This window comes from Tauraco erythrolophus, chromosome 2 (genome assembly GCF_009769465.1).
Source record: "Tauraco erythrolophus isolate bTauEry1 chromosome 2, bTauEry1.pri, whole genome shotgun sequence".
NCBI classification, from domain to species: Eukaryota; Metazoa; Chordata; class Aves; order Musophagiformes; family Musophagidae; genus Tauraco; species Tauraco erythrolophus.
This window is the reverse complement of record NC_141466.1, coordinates 43662086-43680577: the sequence shown is the minus strand read 5'-3', so window position 1 is coordinate 43680577 and position 18492 is coordinate 43662086. Positions and strand designations below refer to the sequence as shown.

The 18492-nt window shown below is 37.1% G+C and overlaps 1 protein-coding gene across 1 annotated transcript in view; it reads right to left on the bottom strand.

The window, feature by feature from the left end:
- KHDRBS2 (KH RNA binding domain containing, signal transduction associated 2) overlaps nucleotides 1–18492 on the bottom strand; it is a 362598-nt gene that overhangs the window by 2158 nt on the left and 341948 nt on the right. Inside the window, exon 8 of the mRNA XM_086608307.1 lies at nucleotides 14589–14647. Coding sequence (XP_086464433.1) covers nucleotides 14589–14647 — 59 coding nt within the window. The remainder of the gene's footprint in view (nucleotides 1–14588; nucleotides 14648–18492) is intronic.

The following is an 18492-nucleotide window of genomic DNA, read 5'->3' as shown; positions in this document are numbered from 1 at the left end:
TTGAAAGTAGTATGTCTATTGCAATACACTCAAAGCATTGAAGAATTTTGTTCAATGTTTTTACGGAATGATCTAAACAAGAAACAAAATATTTCTACGTAAAATAAAATACATAGGCTGGTACAGGAAAATATTAAAAATGAAAATTGTATTATTCATACATTTTAATGAGGGCTAACTACATTTGCTTAAATTTAGTTAGCAACTTGATTAATAGAGTGATGGTCTTAAATATAAAAATCTTAATGAAAAAATCTTCATCTCCATTAAGAAATGTCAAAGATTTTCATTTATTGAAGCAAGATTTTAGAACGAGAGCAACATTTTCCTCTTAACAAAAGACTTCATAAATACACCTTCTAGAGCTAACAAGAGATCAGTAAAAGGTCCATATTTTGATTGCTTTAGGCTCAGATGCCATAGATAACTGAATTAAGTTCAATCTTCACTAGTGTCTCCTTATATAGTTTAGTCATATCAATGTATTTCACAGTGAGTCGTACCACACTTTTAGCCCTAACACAGCAAGCATATGAGTAAATAAGCTTAAAACTCCATCCTATTAGCAGAAACTTTGTGAAATTGAAATCTGACCCAACATGGACTGGACCACATACTGTCCACCCACACGGGAAATAGAAGTCATAATTTCTTTCTCTGGCAGGTCCCCTCCTGGGTAAAGGAGGATAAGGTCTCCTGGTCGTGGGAGGGAAACTGAACTCTCTTTAAATGTTGCATGGGTGGAAAAGTACAAAGATACCAATGTTTAGTATAGAGAAGCTCTTGCAAAGTATTTGGGGAGCTTCATAGTTGAAGACGCAAAGCCATAAATGGAAAGGTGGTAACATTTTGTGTGTCATCTATTTCAGGGCAAAGCAAAACGGGTTAGAGCAAACCAACACTGAAGGTAAATTAACGTTCCACTTTGCACTGAAACTGAGAGAGCACTCAAATCTTTGGTTACGGCTAAGAGGGGGGATTGGCAAAACATCTTTTCATTTGAGACATGGTCAGTGACGGCACTAGTGCAGACAGTCTGTTTTTTAACGCAAAATAAGCCGCATTCACTTGAAATAGTGCTCACAGGGTCAGACCCCATGTTTTAGTTGAGAGGCAGTAACCAACACCTGAGAGCTTATGGAATAATACAAACTTCAGGAAACACTTTACCCTGGCAGTCACCGAGGGAGACACTGGTGACTGGAGATATTGCCAATCACGATGCATCAATTTTTGCCCTCAAAGTTATAACAGGGCAGAGCATGATTTATAATGTGTAGGGCTTGTTTGGAGTCAGATTATTTATTAAAGTGGGTGCTGAGTGAATTTTGGGTGTGAATGATCTGTCAGGCCATTAGATCATAGACCAGATCCAGGCCCAAGGCCCAACCAGTAGCATAGGCACACACAAAATTATCATATGTTGGCATCATGTTGAATTGTGAATGGGCCCAAATGCAGGTTGGAGAAGATGCTTATTTCCTTCCTCTTACCTTCTGATGGCCTTCCTCTGCTCCTCTGGGTACAGGTGTTACTGTCCCATTAACTTCCTCATCTCAGATACTCCTTCACTGAAATCAACTCTATTTCCCAAAACCAAGGGGTGAATTTGCCCTTCCAATCACATCAGAGCTGTCAAAGTGTTTAAAGTTTTGTGATGCAGACTTCTTTCCAGTTTTGGTTTAAGACAGTCAACCATTAGTAATGTACAGGCTATTCTCCTAGTGTAAATGAAATATTACATATCTACTGACATTCTTATTGTCCAAACTTCCTTTTAAAAAGGAATAAAAACATTGTTGATATTAAGGAAAGAATTAATTCCTCCTTGACATTCACCTTTGAAGTTTAAATGTTGCCTCTGTCTATTTTTATTTTTTTATGAACATTTAAAGGCTTTTAAGACTTGAAAAATTCTCCCTGAATAATAAATGAAATTCATTATATATGCACTTTCATAAGTAGGAAAAAAACACAATAGCCTCCTTAGAAAATCAAAACACCTGTGATTTTCTTACCTGACTAAATGCAGTATCTAATCTTGCTACAGATCTACAACTGCAAAAAATGACCTATATTCCAAAGACTCCAGGAGTGAGCAGAGATAACAGAAAAAAGCTTGAACAAACTGAAGCATTTTAGTTAACGAGTCTATTGTTTTTTAATGGGGATGGTTTTATTGCTGGTATCTTGTTTTTACTAATCACCGCTGACTTTTGTGGCCAGTAAAAAAATAATTAGCTGACTCTAGAGTAAAATATTGAAGGGGTAACACAAGTATCAAAGATTGCTTTTGTAAAAAAGGAAATATACAAGATAATGCTCTATGAAAACAGAAAAATGAAAATCTAAAACATAAAAAGCCTGTTAAAATTCCGAAAGCTATTTCTTCTCTGCAAAATGTCTTCTCTGCAACTACATTTCATTATCTCATTGCCTTGGGATGTGAGGGGAAAGCTTGGGAGGGGGGAATATCAGAGGCAGAGCTGAAGTAAGATTCCGGCTAGCACGTATTAGAAGTGGACATCTTTGGAGAAGATTTGGTAGCAGCTGGTCTTGCTACGGAACAAGAAACATTCCTGTTATGATTTCTTTGGTGCATTCCATTTATTTTCCTTTTCTTGGAGCTGCTCAGGATGTTCTCTTGTTGAGTATCAGGGGTTTTATGGTCACACAAAACCAAAGTTTAGTGTGGAAGGCTATTGCCTAGAGGGTTGAAGAAGTGGCAGCCAATACGATATAGTTCTAAATCCCCAGGTCTCTCACTCCTACAGGGAATCAGTTTCCATAAAGTGAATTTAAAAATCCTGCCTCTGCAGTATGTTTCATTACACCCTTTAAAAATGGCATTTTGCTGTAAATGTGCTGCAGCTTCAATTACCCTTTGCTGAAGAATCACTGCATTTGTAGAGAGGCCTTGGGGAGAAGTAAGATTTAGACAAAAAAGGAGATGCTTCATTTATATAAATGAAAATGACTGAAGTAAAAAAAATACTCACTAAATGTACAACACAAACCCAAACCAAACCCTTGTTCCCTTTGAGACCCCTCCCCCACCTCTGGACTGAAACACTTTAATATAAAGGTGAAACGTACCGTCTTTCTGACAGTACTTCTATAGTAAAAGATTACTTTATATTACCCATTGGAAGAAGCTGCTTTCACTTGACTAACAGTGTTCTTAAAGTAAATTGCTGCTGTGGCTGTCCCAGCTTCTGACACAGAACAAGAACGGAAAGTTAATTTGTGGTGCAAGTATCTTATGCTCTTTTTCTAGTAACACAGTGGACTTATTTGCTTGATTTCAAACTTTAACAAGATCACAACTGATTTATGTCTATTTGATAACACCATCATCAAAATATGAGAGGATGGTGGACAGTTAACAGCTCTTATTGATACTGTACAGTAGACTCTCCTACATTAACAGGTGAATCCATAGACAAAACATGGATAAAAGTTTTGGGATTAGAGTCTTCCACTGGAAAAACATTGGCCTCTACCACTTAAATAGCAATAAAGGATAATATATTTATTGTGAAGAAAGCAAGATTATGCAAAGCAACACTATAATCTCTGAACCAGATGATGCCAATAAATTACAAAACTACCACACAGAAAAAAGAAAATCAGATAAATAGTGGTTTTTTCCTACAGGGAATTTTAACGAAGAACAATATATCAGAATGCTGGTAATTAAAGGTTCCTTGAGGTGCAAAGTTGCTCTTTCATATCTCAATTCCAGTACTGTGCGGTAACATTTTTTTTTTCAGCATTAAGTGGGGCTACTGAGAATGGAAAGCTCTGTCTTCAGGAATAGTCTTAAATGATCAAAGCCGTATAGACTAACTCAGTAGTCACACAGATTCGGGTAACTCATTGGGTAACAGGGTTAAAAGACCCCTCAGCAATATTGCTTCACAGGCTGAGTTTCATTGTTTCAACATGAGCTTCTGCTCACTGTATTTTCTTGAACGCAAGACAGATGAGAATTGAGTAATTCCTGATTCCTGACTGCTCATATCCTAGAACATAAGAAGGACATGGAGCTGTTGGAGTGGGTCCAGAGGGAGACCACAAAGATGATCCAAGGGCTGGAGCACCTCTGCTATGAAGACAGGCTGAGAGAGTTGGGGCTGTTCAGCCTGGAGAAGAGAAGGCTCTGTGGAAATCTTATAGCAGTCTTCCAGTACTTAAAGGGGGCCTACAGAAAAGCTGGAGAGAGACTTTTTACAAGGGTATATAGTGACAGGACAAGGGGCAATGGCTTTAAACTGAAAGAGGGCAGATTTAGATTAGATATAAGGAAGAAATTTTTTACAATGAGAGTGGTGAAACACTGGAACAGGTTGCCCAGAGAAGTTGTGGATGCCCCATCCCTGGAAGCGTTCAAGGCCAGGTTGGATGAGGCTTTGAGCAACCTGGTGTAGAGTAAGGTGTCCCTGTCTATGGCGGGGGAGGGGGGTGGAAGTAAATGATCTTGAAGGTCCCTTCCAACCCTAACCATTCTATGATTCTACAATTCTATGGTTATCCTCTGACTGGTGCCTATGTGCTGTATTAAATGTGGATTGCATTTTCATCTCTAAACATACATGAGCATTTCATGTGTGACAGAACCACAACAGAAGTTAAAATTTCCTTTTTTAGAAAGAAAATATAGAATATCTTTCTACCCGTTTTAGGTGGTAGCTTTGCATTTTCCGTTTAGGAAGGCAATGATGCAAAACTCTTTCAGTCTTGTATCAGCAAAACATACTGCAGTTAGCAGTCTTAAAGGTGTTCAACAGACATAATTATGGCAGAGCATTGGTACAAGGGGAATGGTCTACTCCTTAATGATACAGCCAAAGGTGTTATTTGAATGTCTGTCATAGGTATCTGGCAATTGGCCAAACGTTGAGACATCAATTAGTTACCAAGGGAGCATGCAGGTCCCTTCTGTGCAAGCCACTAGTAAAATCAAAGACACTCTGGCACGTTCTCCATGGGAAACACAGCAGACTGTGCAGGTCTAGGAATCTAGGAAACCTAGATGTAAGTAGTGGATTTCTTTACAAATAATTAAAATTATGCCAGGATGACATCAGAAAAACTTGCAGACTGTGTAGAAATGGATGAAAGCATTTCTGCAATTTGTCTCCACTGCTCTACTTGGACTACTCTTGTACTTCTAAAACTAAAGAGAATGTCTTTATAGAAGATCCTTACCAACCACAGATGTCTTGTCAGATTTTACAAGGTACCAGAAACCTGCTGAGCAAAACAATGGGGCTTTCAGAGTAAGACATCTTCAGTATCTAGTTTTGACAGGGATCATGGCTTAAAGGTCCAGTCTGTGGAACAGAACCATTGTCACACTGAATGGTGAATCCAGGTCTCCTCGGGAGTGTATTTGCTTCTAGAGCTCACTGAAACACAAGAATACACCATTTCCAGGACATGGGGAATGCAATTGAGAGAAGCAGCCATCGTGCTAACTCTTTGGAATGACAGTTTCGTCTGAATCATGGTTTCCAAGTTCCCACTGACCAGCAGAAGCAATGACTCCAGAAACAGGTTAGAAGAAAGACTATTTTTGCTATTAGAATTGTGCAGTTGAATATGTAGTGGAAGACTTTTTTTTTCAATTTCCATATTAATAAAGAAATAATATATTTGAGAGTGCATTATCTAGTTAATACAATTACTACATCTGTTTAAAACAAAGGTAGGCAAAAATACTTCATGAAATAATTAGTTGTACAGTAGAAGATAGACTGTGACTTCTTTTTACCCATGTTCTCATGCATTTATGTGCCTACATCCCTTGATAACTTTTCTAACACTTTCTTTTGTATGGGAGCTCATAGCTGCTGCTTTGAAAGGAACAAGCTACATTTACTACTCAATGACATGCAACCAGATATGATTCTAGGCCATGTCTTCAGATCTAGGATGTTGATCCCAGAAGTGTCACAGATGATCTGATGTCCTCTAGGATACAGTACTGGTCAGGAGGGTGATGGGAGAGTGCAATTTGGCACAATGCCCTGTATTACTTAGCAGAGAAAGTAATTCAGTATTTGCAGCCCCCTTCCCTCCCCCAAAGTATTATAAGTTGGGCATGATATATAAAAAATGGAATAAATCAGGGGTGCAGATCTTGGAGAACATACACAATCAGGAAAAAAAGAGGCAAAGGGATGTGCAGGGCAGTCATCATTTTTTTTTTTAATTTCTTTTCCTCTTTCTCAGTTCCTTGTACAGAAACCCTGTGGTGTACAACCTCCCCGCTCCTTTGGTGACATCCAGCCTGCCGTCCAGTTCTTCTGCTCTAGCAGGCTCCTCTCATCCCCTGTCCTTTTTTTTCACTGCTGACTGTCCCAAAGGTAATCAGGTGTCAAAGACTCTGATTGAAAAGAAATCCACGCAGGCAGCTTAATAACTGAGAGCTGAAGGTCCAGTTTTTCCTGGCATCTGGTGTCATTTCCAACTCGCAACATCTCTCAGGTGTTGCCAATCTTAGCTAACAAATGTTGTGTGCTTTGCTTTCAGAAACTAAAAGTATAAGTTATGGTGGCATGATGGAAACATAAGAGAGTTTACAGCTGAGGAACCTGAGTGTGTGTGGCCGTGAGGATTGCTTTGGGGTGTGGTAACAAATGTCAGTAAATTTTCCAGTGACTACTTTGATGAGAAATGTGAAGTCATGGGCACAGGCCTTTTAATTACACTGGACACTTTTTTCCATTTGCTGTATGCTCCCTGTGAATTTATATTTGAAGCTCATCTTTAGGATACATGAATTGATTGCTGTTATCACAAGCAATCAGCACTCTTGCTTTATGATTGATCAAAATTATATATTAGTATTTTAGCACTGCTTTTTACAATTCATATTGACTCTTAATTGCTATGTTCTCTGAGTTATAGAAATACTAGTTATAGAAATTCCAGTATCTATTACATTATTGATATATTAGTTGAGACTTTAAAGATTATTGTTTGATCAATTGCTAGTAGACTCAGTAGCTGTACTGTTTATACACAGAATTTAAGTTAGGTGTTTTTTTTTCTTACTGGAGAGTCAGAGAGTAAAAAGGTCATAGTATTTTTACCCCATGAAATTCCTTTGAGAGTGGGGTCACTAAATGGAATAATTTATAACAGAGAGAAATACACATGAAGTTGTTCCAGTCATACTATTTTACCTATGTAGCATTAAGAGCATGGAAAATTCATAGTGGTCCATCTACTGACAAACTCTACCCTGGGAAGTGGCTGTCATCACATGCTTAAATGTCTTCTAGTACAAGATTCAAGAAAAGTACATATTCAAAGTACTTTTTTTTCTCCTCTTCAGTCAGTATTTTGCAACCTTGTCATGGAATTTTCCAGTACTCAGTAAAACTCTTTCACAAATGCAAAGAAGGCAACAATACAAGCAATTAAAAGGCAGATCATATTAACAGATGCTTTAAAATAAAATCCCTCATATTAACATTATGGGATTTGCATATGAATATGTTATTCCTTAATAATTTTTACATTTATATTCATTGCTTATTTCCTGTAATAATAAAGACCTGATCACTTTTTCTTCCTGGAAACTTATTTAACATGTGAATATTGCCCCCAATTTTGGGCCACAACTTCATTCATCTCTGGTCAATTACTTTGGGACAGGTGGCCTGGAAGAGATAAAAAGAGCTATTCTGTTTAGATAGTTAAGATGTATATAACGGCAATTAAGGTAATGGTTTAATTTGATTTGCCATTTAGCTTTCAGTGCTATTAGAAACACAGAAGCTGCTTTTAATTCAGAATAAACCAGTTTTCTTTCCCAGGAGGAAAAAAATCTCTACCTTCTTTGCAAGGTCATTATAGTGTATACATTTGGAGAGAACACACCGCACTAGAGATGGAGCGTAAGTGGAATTCAGGAGTTGTGATTAGTAGCTCTACTCTTGTTTGCTCAGTGACCTTGGATAATTGTTTAATATTTTGTGGTATGGCTTCCTCACTGGTAGAATGAGACAGGAATACCTACCTCCCTGGGGTGTTCTGAGATGTAATTAATTGCCTGAGCAGTAAGAGAAAAGTGCTGTAGATGAGCTGAGCAGAAGACCCAATAGAAACCAGACAATTAACTTTAAAATGAGAACACTGAAAATTAGAATGATTTTCTTTGGATAATTCAATTTGTGCTGTCTTTCTAGTAAGCCTCTAAGCTTCTCCCCCCATGAAAAGATGGGTGGAGACAAAGTACTCAGCAATGGTTGGAAAGTTTGCCCGACACAAGCTAACGACTAAAGTTCAGCTAGTTTGGGAAAGTGCAACACAGGGAGGAGACAGACTATTATCAGTGTTTATTTTTCTCTTTTTTTCAGTAAAAATTAATTTTATATTACTTTATGGTAATACAACATGAAATGTGCAGTGATATACTGTGTCTGGAATTACACCGATGGTCAACACTACATGCACATCAGTATTACTGGATGTTTTTCTTAGATTCTATGGTTCCGACAGTGAAAGGCAGTGAAATCACCATTTGAAACACTACACAGGAAAGTTTTGCATGATTTACTTATTCTTATTCTGTCATAAAAAATGATTTATAATTCAGGAGTAATAGAGGAAGCACAAGTCGCTATAAATTAAAAGCACTCTCTTCTCTTGTGCTACATGCGGAATTTTTTTCAATGTTGTAGTATAATAACTGAAATACAAAAGTTATAGGATATACAGTCAGTTAAAAGAATGACAGGTTTAAATATGGATCTTTCTAAAGAATTAGGGCCTAATTAAAACACTGATTTGATAAAACAGCAGTAACTTTAGTATCATCTCCACAGTAGCCATCATAGCTGAATTCAAAATGTGCTCCTTTTTCTGCAGAATTTCAAAATCATGCTTTTATGAAAATCATAAATCTCTTCTAAGGGAATGAATACTCTCTGGAAGACAGCTATGGTAATTCCTCCAGTAGAAGAATTGATAAAATTTCGCAGAAAATCAAGGAAATGCCTTTGACAGTTCATTCTGTTCCACAGAGTAGGAACTGGATCTCTGATATCCTAGTAAGTATAGGAATGACTGAAATAGAAGATTTAAGGAGGGCAATTTATTTGGTATATATTCTGTTCATATGCAGTAGAAGTCTTCATTGACTCCTGCTTCTGGTGGAAGAAAAATACGGCGCTGTACAGGAAGACCCAGGAGCACTTCTGAGTTCCCAGGACTGGGTGTACATCTGCCTCATGCTCAGGGAGAGACCGGGTGCCTCTACCACACCAAAATAAATGTGGTCATGGAAGCTCATGGCACACTCTGACATCTTTTGGGACAGAACCACAGCACATGTAGCAAGGTCATTAGCCTGGACAGCTAGGGAGACATCAGGACTCAGGTGCTATATCAATATCAGCACACAGTGCATACAAATAAGAATGATCTGCAAAGTGAAACAATTGATGCTGAGGACCTGATGTTCACACTATATGACTTCTAGAGATCTTTTCCATTTCAGTCTAGTCCTAGTTTGAGCCTCTGAATTGAATTCTCACAAACAGTTCAGAGTGCATGTTCTGATTTAGTTTCAAACAAAAAGTACTGTACTTTGAGCCCACTCAGTGATGTGAAAAGAAGAGTGACAAATGGAGACAATTGGGAAATCTGCTTCAAAAGAGCGCTCGTGGTCTCACGCTAGTGTAGAAGAAGCCAGCATATGCTAACCTGCCTGCCAGGTGCTCTCTCGAGGCATAGCAGAAAAACCCCATCCCACTGGTGCAATCTGTGTCCTGTTGCCTCTGAGAGGCCTAATCAATGCTAAGATGCTCCAAGACCTAGAAACTAAAGAAAGTTTTCTTTGGTATGTTGCCAGTGATATTTCCTATCAGACACCAAATGTATATGCTCAGATGATATAAACAAACCAGTATAAATTAGTAAGTCTTTATTAACTAGTGTTAGTAACAATCTTGCCTTTAATCACAAGCTATGTGAAGTCAAACACTGTAATGAGGAGAATTAGACATACGTCTCTTACATCTGCACATCAGTCACTACCTTGATTTCCTACATTTGAAGACTTAAATGGGACTAGGCTAGAAAAAAATAGGGTAAGAAGCCCTTAGCACCCTGCACGGAACGAATATTAGGACCAATGACCTGCAATTCCAAAGCTGTTATTAAAAATGAGGAAGGAACTTGGACTTGACAGCTGAACAAACCTCTTATCTTCACCTGCAGAGCAATTGCTAAGAAGTTATTTTTCAAAATTTACAAATATTTTTCTGTATACATCACAGCATGGCTTCATCTGGCTTTGTGACTGCCACAGATTAATCAATACCAGGTTTATTTACATTGGGATGGTAGTTACATGAGTTTTTCCATAAAATGAGCATGCTTATGTCTCATCATGAAGTACAAGAATTTATGTCTCCTAAGGTAACATCTCTTCAATCAACCTATTTATCAGAATTGTTGAAGTTTGAGCACTCTGTACACTCTTTCCTCCCCAAATTTCATCACTATATATTTATTTTTACTTTCATTTGTTCAGCAGAAACTATCATTGTTATTCTAAAAAAAAATAATTACTAGATAATACACTCTTCAGGACAAACACAATATTTAATAATAAACAAGATAATAAAAAAGTAGTGGAATATTGCCATATATTTTTAGTTGTTAGCCTTATAAAGCCCTATAAAGAATTTGTTTATAAACTGCTGTCTGTATAAAGCATTACTTAGTAAACTAATAGTCATCACAACTGCAAAGATCTCATACTGAGTGATTGGCAGGGAATTATTTGTGAAAAAGTCAGTCGAGCCATTGTGGCAGCATTTTACAACTTTAATGGTGTCTTACATTAAAAGGAATTATACCAGACAGTTACACTCTCCAATTTTAATTAAAGATGGAACTATGCTAAAAATGAAATACCAGTTGTTTCAAAGTAAGCGCTTAATGCTAAACTGGAGCAGAATATTCACCACAAAACGTGGCAATTACAGAAAATGTGTACATTTGAAAATTTTTGGTGGAGGCAGAATGCACTTAAACAATGTCTCCTTGCCACAACGGCAGCACATGCAGTAAACAGCCTTGCAAGGTTTTCCTGAATAGCAGAGGAAAGGTGAGTGGAGTTCACTTATGCCTTCCCTCTTTGTGTAGGAGACAAGGTACAGATTAACCTTCCTAACTCTTGCCTAAGGCCTTTGGCAGATGATATTCTAATTTAATTGTGGTGGTTTAGGGGGTTATAAACTTTAACCCTCACCTTTCACCCTCTACCTAAGGTTTCTGCTTTTTTGGTAATAGCAACAGAAGTCTATGTGTACTGGCCTCTCAGATAGCACAGTTCATGATCCGGCATAAAAAGATAAATCACCATCATTTTCGGGTAATACACAAGCCAGTATATGCACCGGGCTGTGAACTACAGCATCTGACAACAGGAACACTCTTACTTTCCTCCACCCTCGCTATGGCAGTTTCAACCTTTGGAAGCTGAGGCAGAAGCCTCTTCAACCTTCTGCAGCAGAAACTGGCAGAGCTCATCTGCTAGAGTCCCTAGCCTTTAGAAGAACTAAGACAGAAACAGCAAATGATAAATTAAACTTCGAATGCTCTAATCTGATCAACAAAGGAAAAGGATTCAGATGAAACAGCTGTGAAGCAGGTCAGATTTAATTAATGACTTGCTAGCAAGTCATGCTATCTCTGTTATCTTTCTAAAGCAGCCTAAAGTAGCACAACACTTGTATAGAGAATGCTGGTTTCTCTAAAAAACAGGGAAAGGAGAAAGAAATGAGAAGGTGAACAGTTTACAAAGGGCTTTTCCCAGTAGTCTGATCCAGGTATCCAGCTCACATGGGAGTACTATGGTGATGTACAATACTTAAAAAAACTACAGAGAGCTCTATATTATATTTAAAGGCAAAATTATAAGTAAAGTAGTGTTGTTATTTGGGTGAATCTACGTCATGAAAAAGAATAAAAGAAAACCTTGAGATTGAGAACTATCTTCTCTAAAGATAAGTTGGAAGCAAGAGGATGCATGGGAGAAAAGAAAGAAATATCAATCTAGATAATTTTTTAATCATTCAGATACTGTATTGAAAGGGATAAAGATGAAAAGACAAGTCATTACACAAAATGCCTAAAAGACAATAACACAACACATGAGATCTATGTTCACGTACCATTTGCATGTATGGTCTTATTCAGAGTTGGGGGAATTCTGAATCACAGGCATGTGCCAGAAAGGACTATAAAGGAGGAATACAGTCTTGTTGTGGAAGGTAAAACAAGGTGTGAAACTGAACTGAGGTGAAAGAAAGACTGTGTTGATCTCTGCAGGATGGTGAAATATGAAGGCACAGCTGCTTTTTTTAAGAGGAATGGATTCAGAAGACTAACAATGACTTGCAAAACATCCTGAAAAAGAAGTGGAGAACTGGGAACAGTTCTCTGGGAACAGAGAATAAGGGTAAAAGATACATGAGGATGAGAAGGGGTGGCACCAGACTGCTTGTTGACTAGGTGGGAGGCACTGAAAAACTCAGATACAGAGAGAACATCAGTACACATACCAAGAATCCAGAAAGTGAGGAAGTCAAGCATACATTCTATAGCTCTGTATACTCAGATTATCTCCTCAGACAAATATTGGTGACTTATGAGATGAAGGAATTCCACGCGGAGGTTTCCAGAGCACAGAACTAGCAAATTTACTAATCTGCTAAAGTGAAACAACAGGAGCACAAGCACTCACATATAAACGTGTCTGAGTTCAGAAAGCAGAAAAATTGCAATCTGGATTATTATTCTATTTTTAAGTTACTGATAAAACTATTCCAGACCTTTGCATTCAAATGCCAGCTCAGAAAATAGTTTAAGCAAAAGAGCAAGTCCACCGTTATCAACCATGTATTTTAAGACAAGTCTAGTAAAGTAAACTCAGGCATTTTGAGTTTGCTTCAGCTGCTGAATTGAAAAAACAAAGTAGCTTCACGCAGAGCATAAATTTAGTTATGATCCCACTCTTTGAACACTTTGTAAGCCCTAGCTAATCAGTCCATTCAAAATCCCTGCTGGGAAAACAAGCAATATTCTAGTTTTACAAACGAGGGATTGGAGGAAGAGTGACATTACTTTAAATGTCTTGCCCGAATACACAGAGATTCAGTGTAAGGGAGTCTGGTTAAAAGTTAAACAGTGGATAATTCTTACTACTGAGTCCAGATTATGCTTTCCTGCATTGCCCAAAACCTTAGCAATGCATTTGGGAGGAGAGGTGGAGAGGAGATTTGTAAAGAGGAGGAAAGGTCTTTCAATGCAGATATTAAAAAAGCACATATAAAAAGGAAACAAAAGGAAACAAAACAAAGGGTAACCCAACCACACACATTCATACGGATAAGTTGTTATTATTATTCTTGATTATTTTTGAAATGTGCTTGACTGCATATTGTATTATACAAATGTATTGAGAGTACTGATTCTACAAAAAATTAAGTTATTTCTGATTATGCAATGCAATCATTTTGACAACGTCTCAGTAATGCCTCGTGATTTCTGTACAAATACAAAGGAAACCACAAGTTTCATGCACAGCCGCATGAATAAAATTATTTCTTTCAAGAAGCAATCCTTATATAACCCCTCACTATAACTTTAACTTGCACTGTCATTTCCAGCAGCTCTCATTTTCACAATGCTTTGGAAGTCACCATGTAAACTTAAGATACTGTATTAGTAGTAGTAAATCAAGTATGACATCTCTGCTGAATAAACTAGGGTTAGTCTTTGAGCTGACAATAGTCAGCATCGCTCTATTATTTCAGTGAAAACATCAGAGCCAGATTCACTGTGCCAGCTGATGGCAAAATGCACTAAAAAAAATGGATAGGAAAAAGATGGACTAGATTCTAGTTAGTTATCGAAACACATCACTGATATCAAACAACAGACCTAGAAAATGGGCTGTATACATTGGAGCAATACTTTCTTTTCCTCTCACGTCCTCTGTTCCTGTGAAGTGGAACTATTCTAACTCAAATACAGACTTAGTGGGGAGGTGGAAAGAGTATAGCACTCCCTTTACTCGTACTGCCTTGTCCAGCCGAGATACTCCTTTACCTCTCAGTGCAGTGAGGGTTCCTGTGGTGGTACTGCACCCTCTCCTTCCACTTTGATTAAGTCTGTATTTCAAAATCTCACAAAACTTGCTGGCTGAAGTGATGTATATGACAATAGCAGATGCATAGTATTCTTGGCACATCAAGCAGATTGAAACATTACACTGTGAAATATATTCAGGCACTAATCAGAAAACTTCAGTGTTGCTGTCAAAGCTGATCTGTGACTGTGATTAATTGACTTTGTAATTTTGATCAAAATTGATCTGTCCAATTTTCTGGTCCTACTTCAATAAGTCAAACCTCACCCTAAAGTCGCACAATCCATTTTGTTTGGTCTTTGTAAAAGCAAAGAAAGAAAGAACAGTATGTGGAAGTAATTTCTGAGTTGCCAGTGACAGATTTTTTCTTTTGATTTCACACTTTTGCTGAAGATAGAATAGACCTTACCGTAGCTGTCATAAGCCTCTTCGCTTGTTCCGTGACCGTAGTCATAATATTCAGGCACACTGTAACAGATTCAGATAGCCATGTCACTATTATTGTAGGTAATCAACTCAAAACAAAAACAGAGCACAGAAATGAAATGTACTTTAACACTTTTACATGATAGCATAGTCCACCTAGTTTCAGGAGTAGTGAGAATTAAAAAAATATGAAGGAAAATGTATCAGTGACAGTAACACCTATTATACAGCACATCACATTTCTTATCTCTACGCATAAAACAAAATTGGTCCTAAACACGTAAACCTAGGAGATGTGACAAACACCGACAGGAATTCTATTTACAAAAACAAGGTCTGAAGAAAGACCATCACTTTATTATTCACGATTGTTAAACTGCCAAAAGAAGTGTTAAGCTCATTTATCTGTAATTCCAAACATTTATGTGGTATCAAACTCAGCATAGTTTTGTTTTACTCAAAGCTGATCGTATTGTATTGTGTGGAACTTGTAAATTACTTATTTTTACCAAAAACCCTGAAAGGTTTTCAGCTTTGCTCCTGAAGAAGAAAGAATGTTTTCACTGGTTGTAGAGAGAGACCTGATTCTCCACAGCCTTTGTCCTTATGCAGTTATTGGACACCCATGGAAAGTTTTATACAGTACCGATAAAATGCATATTGAAAATAGTGAGGTTCAAGGACAAGAAAATCAGGCTTAGAGTCTCAAAACCACTTTTTCACTGCTTTTCGTTGATTAACAAAAATGAGATGTGGTCATAGTAACCTGTCATCAGAAGATTTCAGATCATATTATACTTTGACAATCAGCAATCCCCAGCTATTACCTGGAGTGGACACCCAGAAAATATGATCTCTAAGACATATTGAGATGGAAATGGAATTATTCACACTTTTGCTTGTCTGCTATTGCTATTTGCAGTTTGCACTGTGTATTTGATACCTGGATCAGACTACTGCTCTTATCAGGTACCAGGCAGGCATAAAAAGAATCAGCCTCTGCCCAGAAAAACTTACAAACTCCACTAATTTGACTGTTTCGTATTGCTTCTGTCTGCAGTAAACCAAACATAAACTGTAACAACTTCCCTGTTAATTTTTTTGTTGTTGCCACACTTGCTTCTTTTTCCTCGGACACTGTGTGATACAGACTTTTGCAAAATGAACAGAAGCAGGCAATCAGCTCAATATTGCACTATTGATAACATTATACGCTATTTATAACATTATTGCTCAGGCAATTATCCATATTGGATCATCATTTTAAAAATATTAGTTTACACTTGAAAGAGAAGCTTAGTTGACAGTGGAGTGTAAGTAAAAATATTTCACCAATGCAATAAAGATAAACAAGCAATCTGTAACAATTATTTTCCTAAACTAATTTTGACGTCTTTGTTCACAAACCATCTGTAATCATATTTTTAATTTCTCAAACTTAATAGATATTCATAACTATTCTTGTAATAATTTCTGAGAATAATTCATGTGCTATATCTCACTCGAGAGCACTGATTGCATGCATCTGATAACTGACAGTCAAGTTGTTTTGATTTGGGACACGTCATCCCCTGACTGGCTAGGCACAGCTCTCGGACAGTTTTCAGCTGCAAATATCTTTGGGGTTTTTTTGAACTGAAAATGCAACTGTAATTGTTGTGCATTAGTTTAGTAATTTGGCCAGAAGCCATTCAAGTGAGTGGATAGTACACTGACATCAATATCTCAGACAGATGAAATTAATTTTCTAAAGCAGTTGCAAAAAGTGGACATATGAGTAACATGAATGAAAATGAAGTTAATACTTTTAAATATTTTTCTCAATGCCATCTGAGCTCTATAGGACATCATCACTGTAAAACATTACCTTCTGGGATAATGGGAGCCATCCAGTTGCTCGAAAATTAATTATCTAAATATATACACACTCTTATTGAAGTGGTGCAAGAAAAAGACAGGAAGAATACAACTTTTATTTGTTGAACATACTAAGTATTCTGTACTATTTTGCAATGATTCCAGTAGCCAGTTAAATAAAATGACAGGATTACGTAAGGTAAACTAGAGCACTGGCAGCATCAGGGTTAAATCATATATCTAGTCATATCTACAGAGCTCATGGTTTAGACCTAAGAAATTACTTGAAATGTTCAGAACAGACAGATGACATACCATCCAGATCTGGCAGACAGCAGTATGAAAAATCTCGTGCAACACAATTTAAGCAGTAGCATTTTGGCATACTGCCTGCTTTCCCGGGGAGAGGAGGGTGTTGGGCTGGCGAGTGGAGTTACAGGAGAACAAACCCCAGAACTCTCACCTTCTGTCAGCAGATAAGTTGCTAATACTTCCTCCTGATACATTTTACACAACAACGCGGCTGCATCCAAAGGTCAGCTTTAAAAGGAGTGCATTTGGGACCCAATCCAAAGGCCAGTAAGTTATCAACAGCAGTCCTGCTTTAGTGGTTACTGAGTAGGGCCTCTAGCTATTACCATCAATATAACATCCAGCAAAATGCAAGACTTGCAAGAGCAGGTAAAAATTCATTGCAACGTTATTGTTGTTGTATGTCTTTATTAGAGAAGAAACACACAATCATACAGACAATAAGGATGTGAGATAAAAATCCTGCACAGTGAACATCTGGAACCGAAATACATTATAAACAGAATACAAAGTTAATATACAAACCGTTAAAATAAGAAACAAGTTGTATTGTAACAGTACAAAGGAAGTGATTTGTTATACACTGCGTATTTGAAGTCTGTGAGCACAATACTTAACAGATTTCTGAAAACGCACAGTTCATAGCACAACACGTGATTGTGATCTAAGTTCTCCAACTTTATTTCCCTTATTTTTCATAGATCTGAGCCAAAATGGTTATTTCAAATTCCTTGCTAACTCAGATAGTGTTTCAAACAATACCTAAGTGAAGCAGATTTACTTCTTAGCATGAAACACCTGATTTAAACTCATTTTGTGAGCCAGACTGCTTATTCATTAGTTTGATCTATTTTAAACTTCTCTGAATATTCACTACAATCTATTACATGCATTTATTTGTAAATATTTTCCTCTGTCTTTTTATTAAAGTGAACAAAGAATGATGTTTACAAAAAACGGGTGATAACAATATGGCTTTACATACATAAGGTCTTTTTTTAAAATTACTAAACTACAGAGAGATTTACCTTGTGCACATTATGCCCAACTGTGGAAGGAAACAATCAAAAAATGAAATCAGCATAAATATAACTTGTTTATACAGTTTTAAAGTTCTCAGACTGTTGCTGGAAAATATGATGATCCTGAGCTTTAGAAACCCCAGGCTCTCTTGGCAGTGCTAATTGGAAACAAGACACCATTATCTGTCATTAGCATTCATTACTCTCAAGCAACATGAAGTGTAATTTGCTTAAGTACATGCACCCACCTGAAAGCAGGATGCAATACATTTTACAAAGCAGATAAGATTAACTCATTAGAAACTTCTTAGCTTTTACTCCTAAATTTTCAAAGCTTTGCAGTATACTTTAACACCAGACTTCTGAAACATAGAGGTCTTGATGTGCCACGACTTAGACCTTAGTAAACTTCGACACTCACCACTTGTGGAAGAATTGATATACATGGGACTATGAATCTTAGAAGTAGTTCCATTATTTTTATATGTCAAATGGCTTGAAGTCTGAGGACCTCTGATGTAATTTTTCTCTATCTAGATGAAAATGTTGCAACAAAGATGTGTGATTCTGTGCTTATTCCTATACTGTGGGCAAGAAGATTAATAATACATTTACTGTTAATCTTCATAATCATAACCTATTTATGCTTATTTTTAACTTAACGATTGTTTTCGATTATTGCTTTTGAACCTGTTA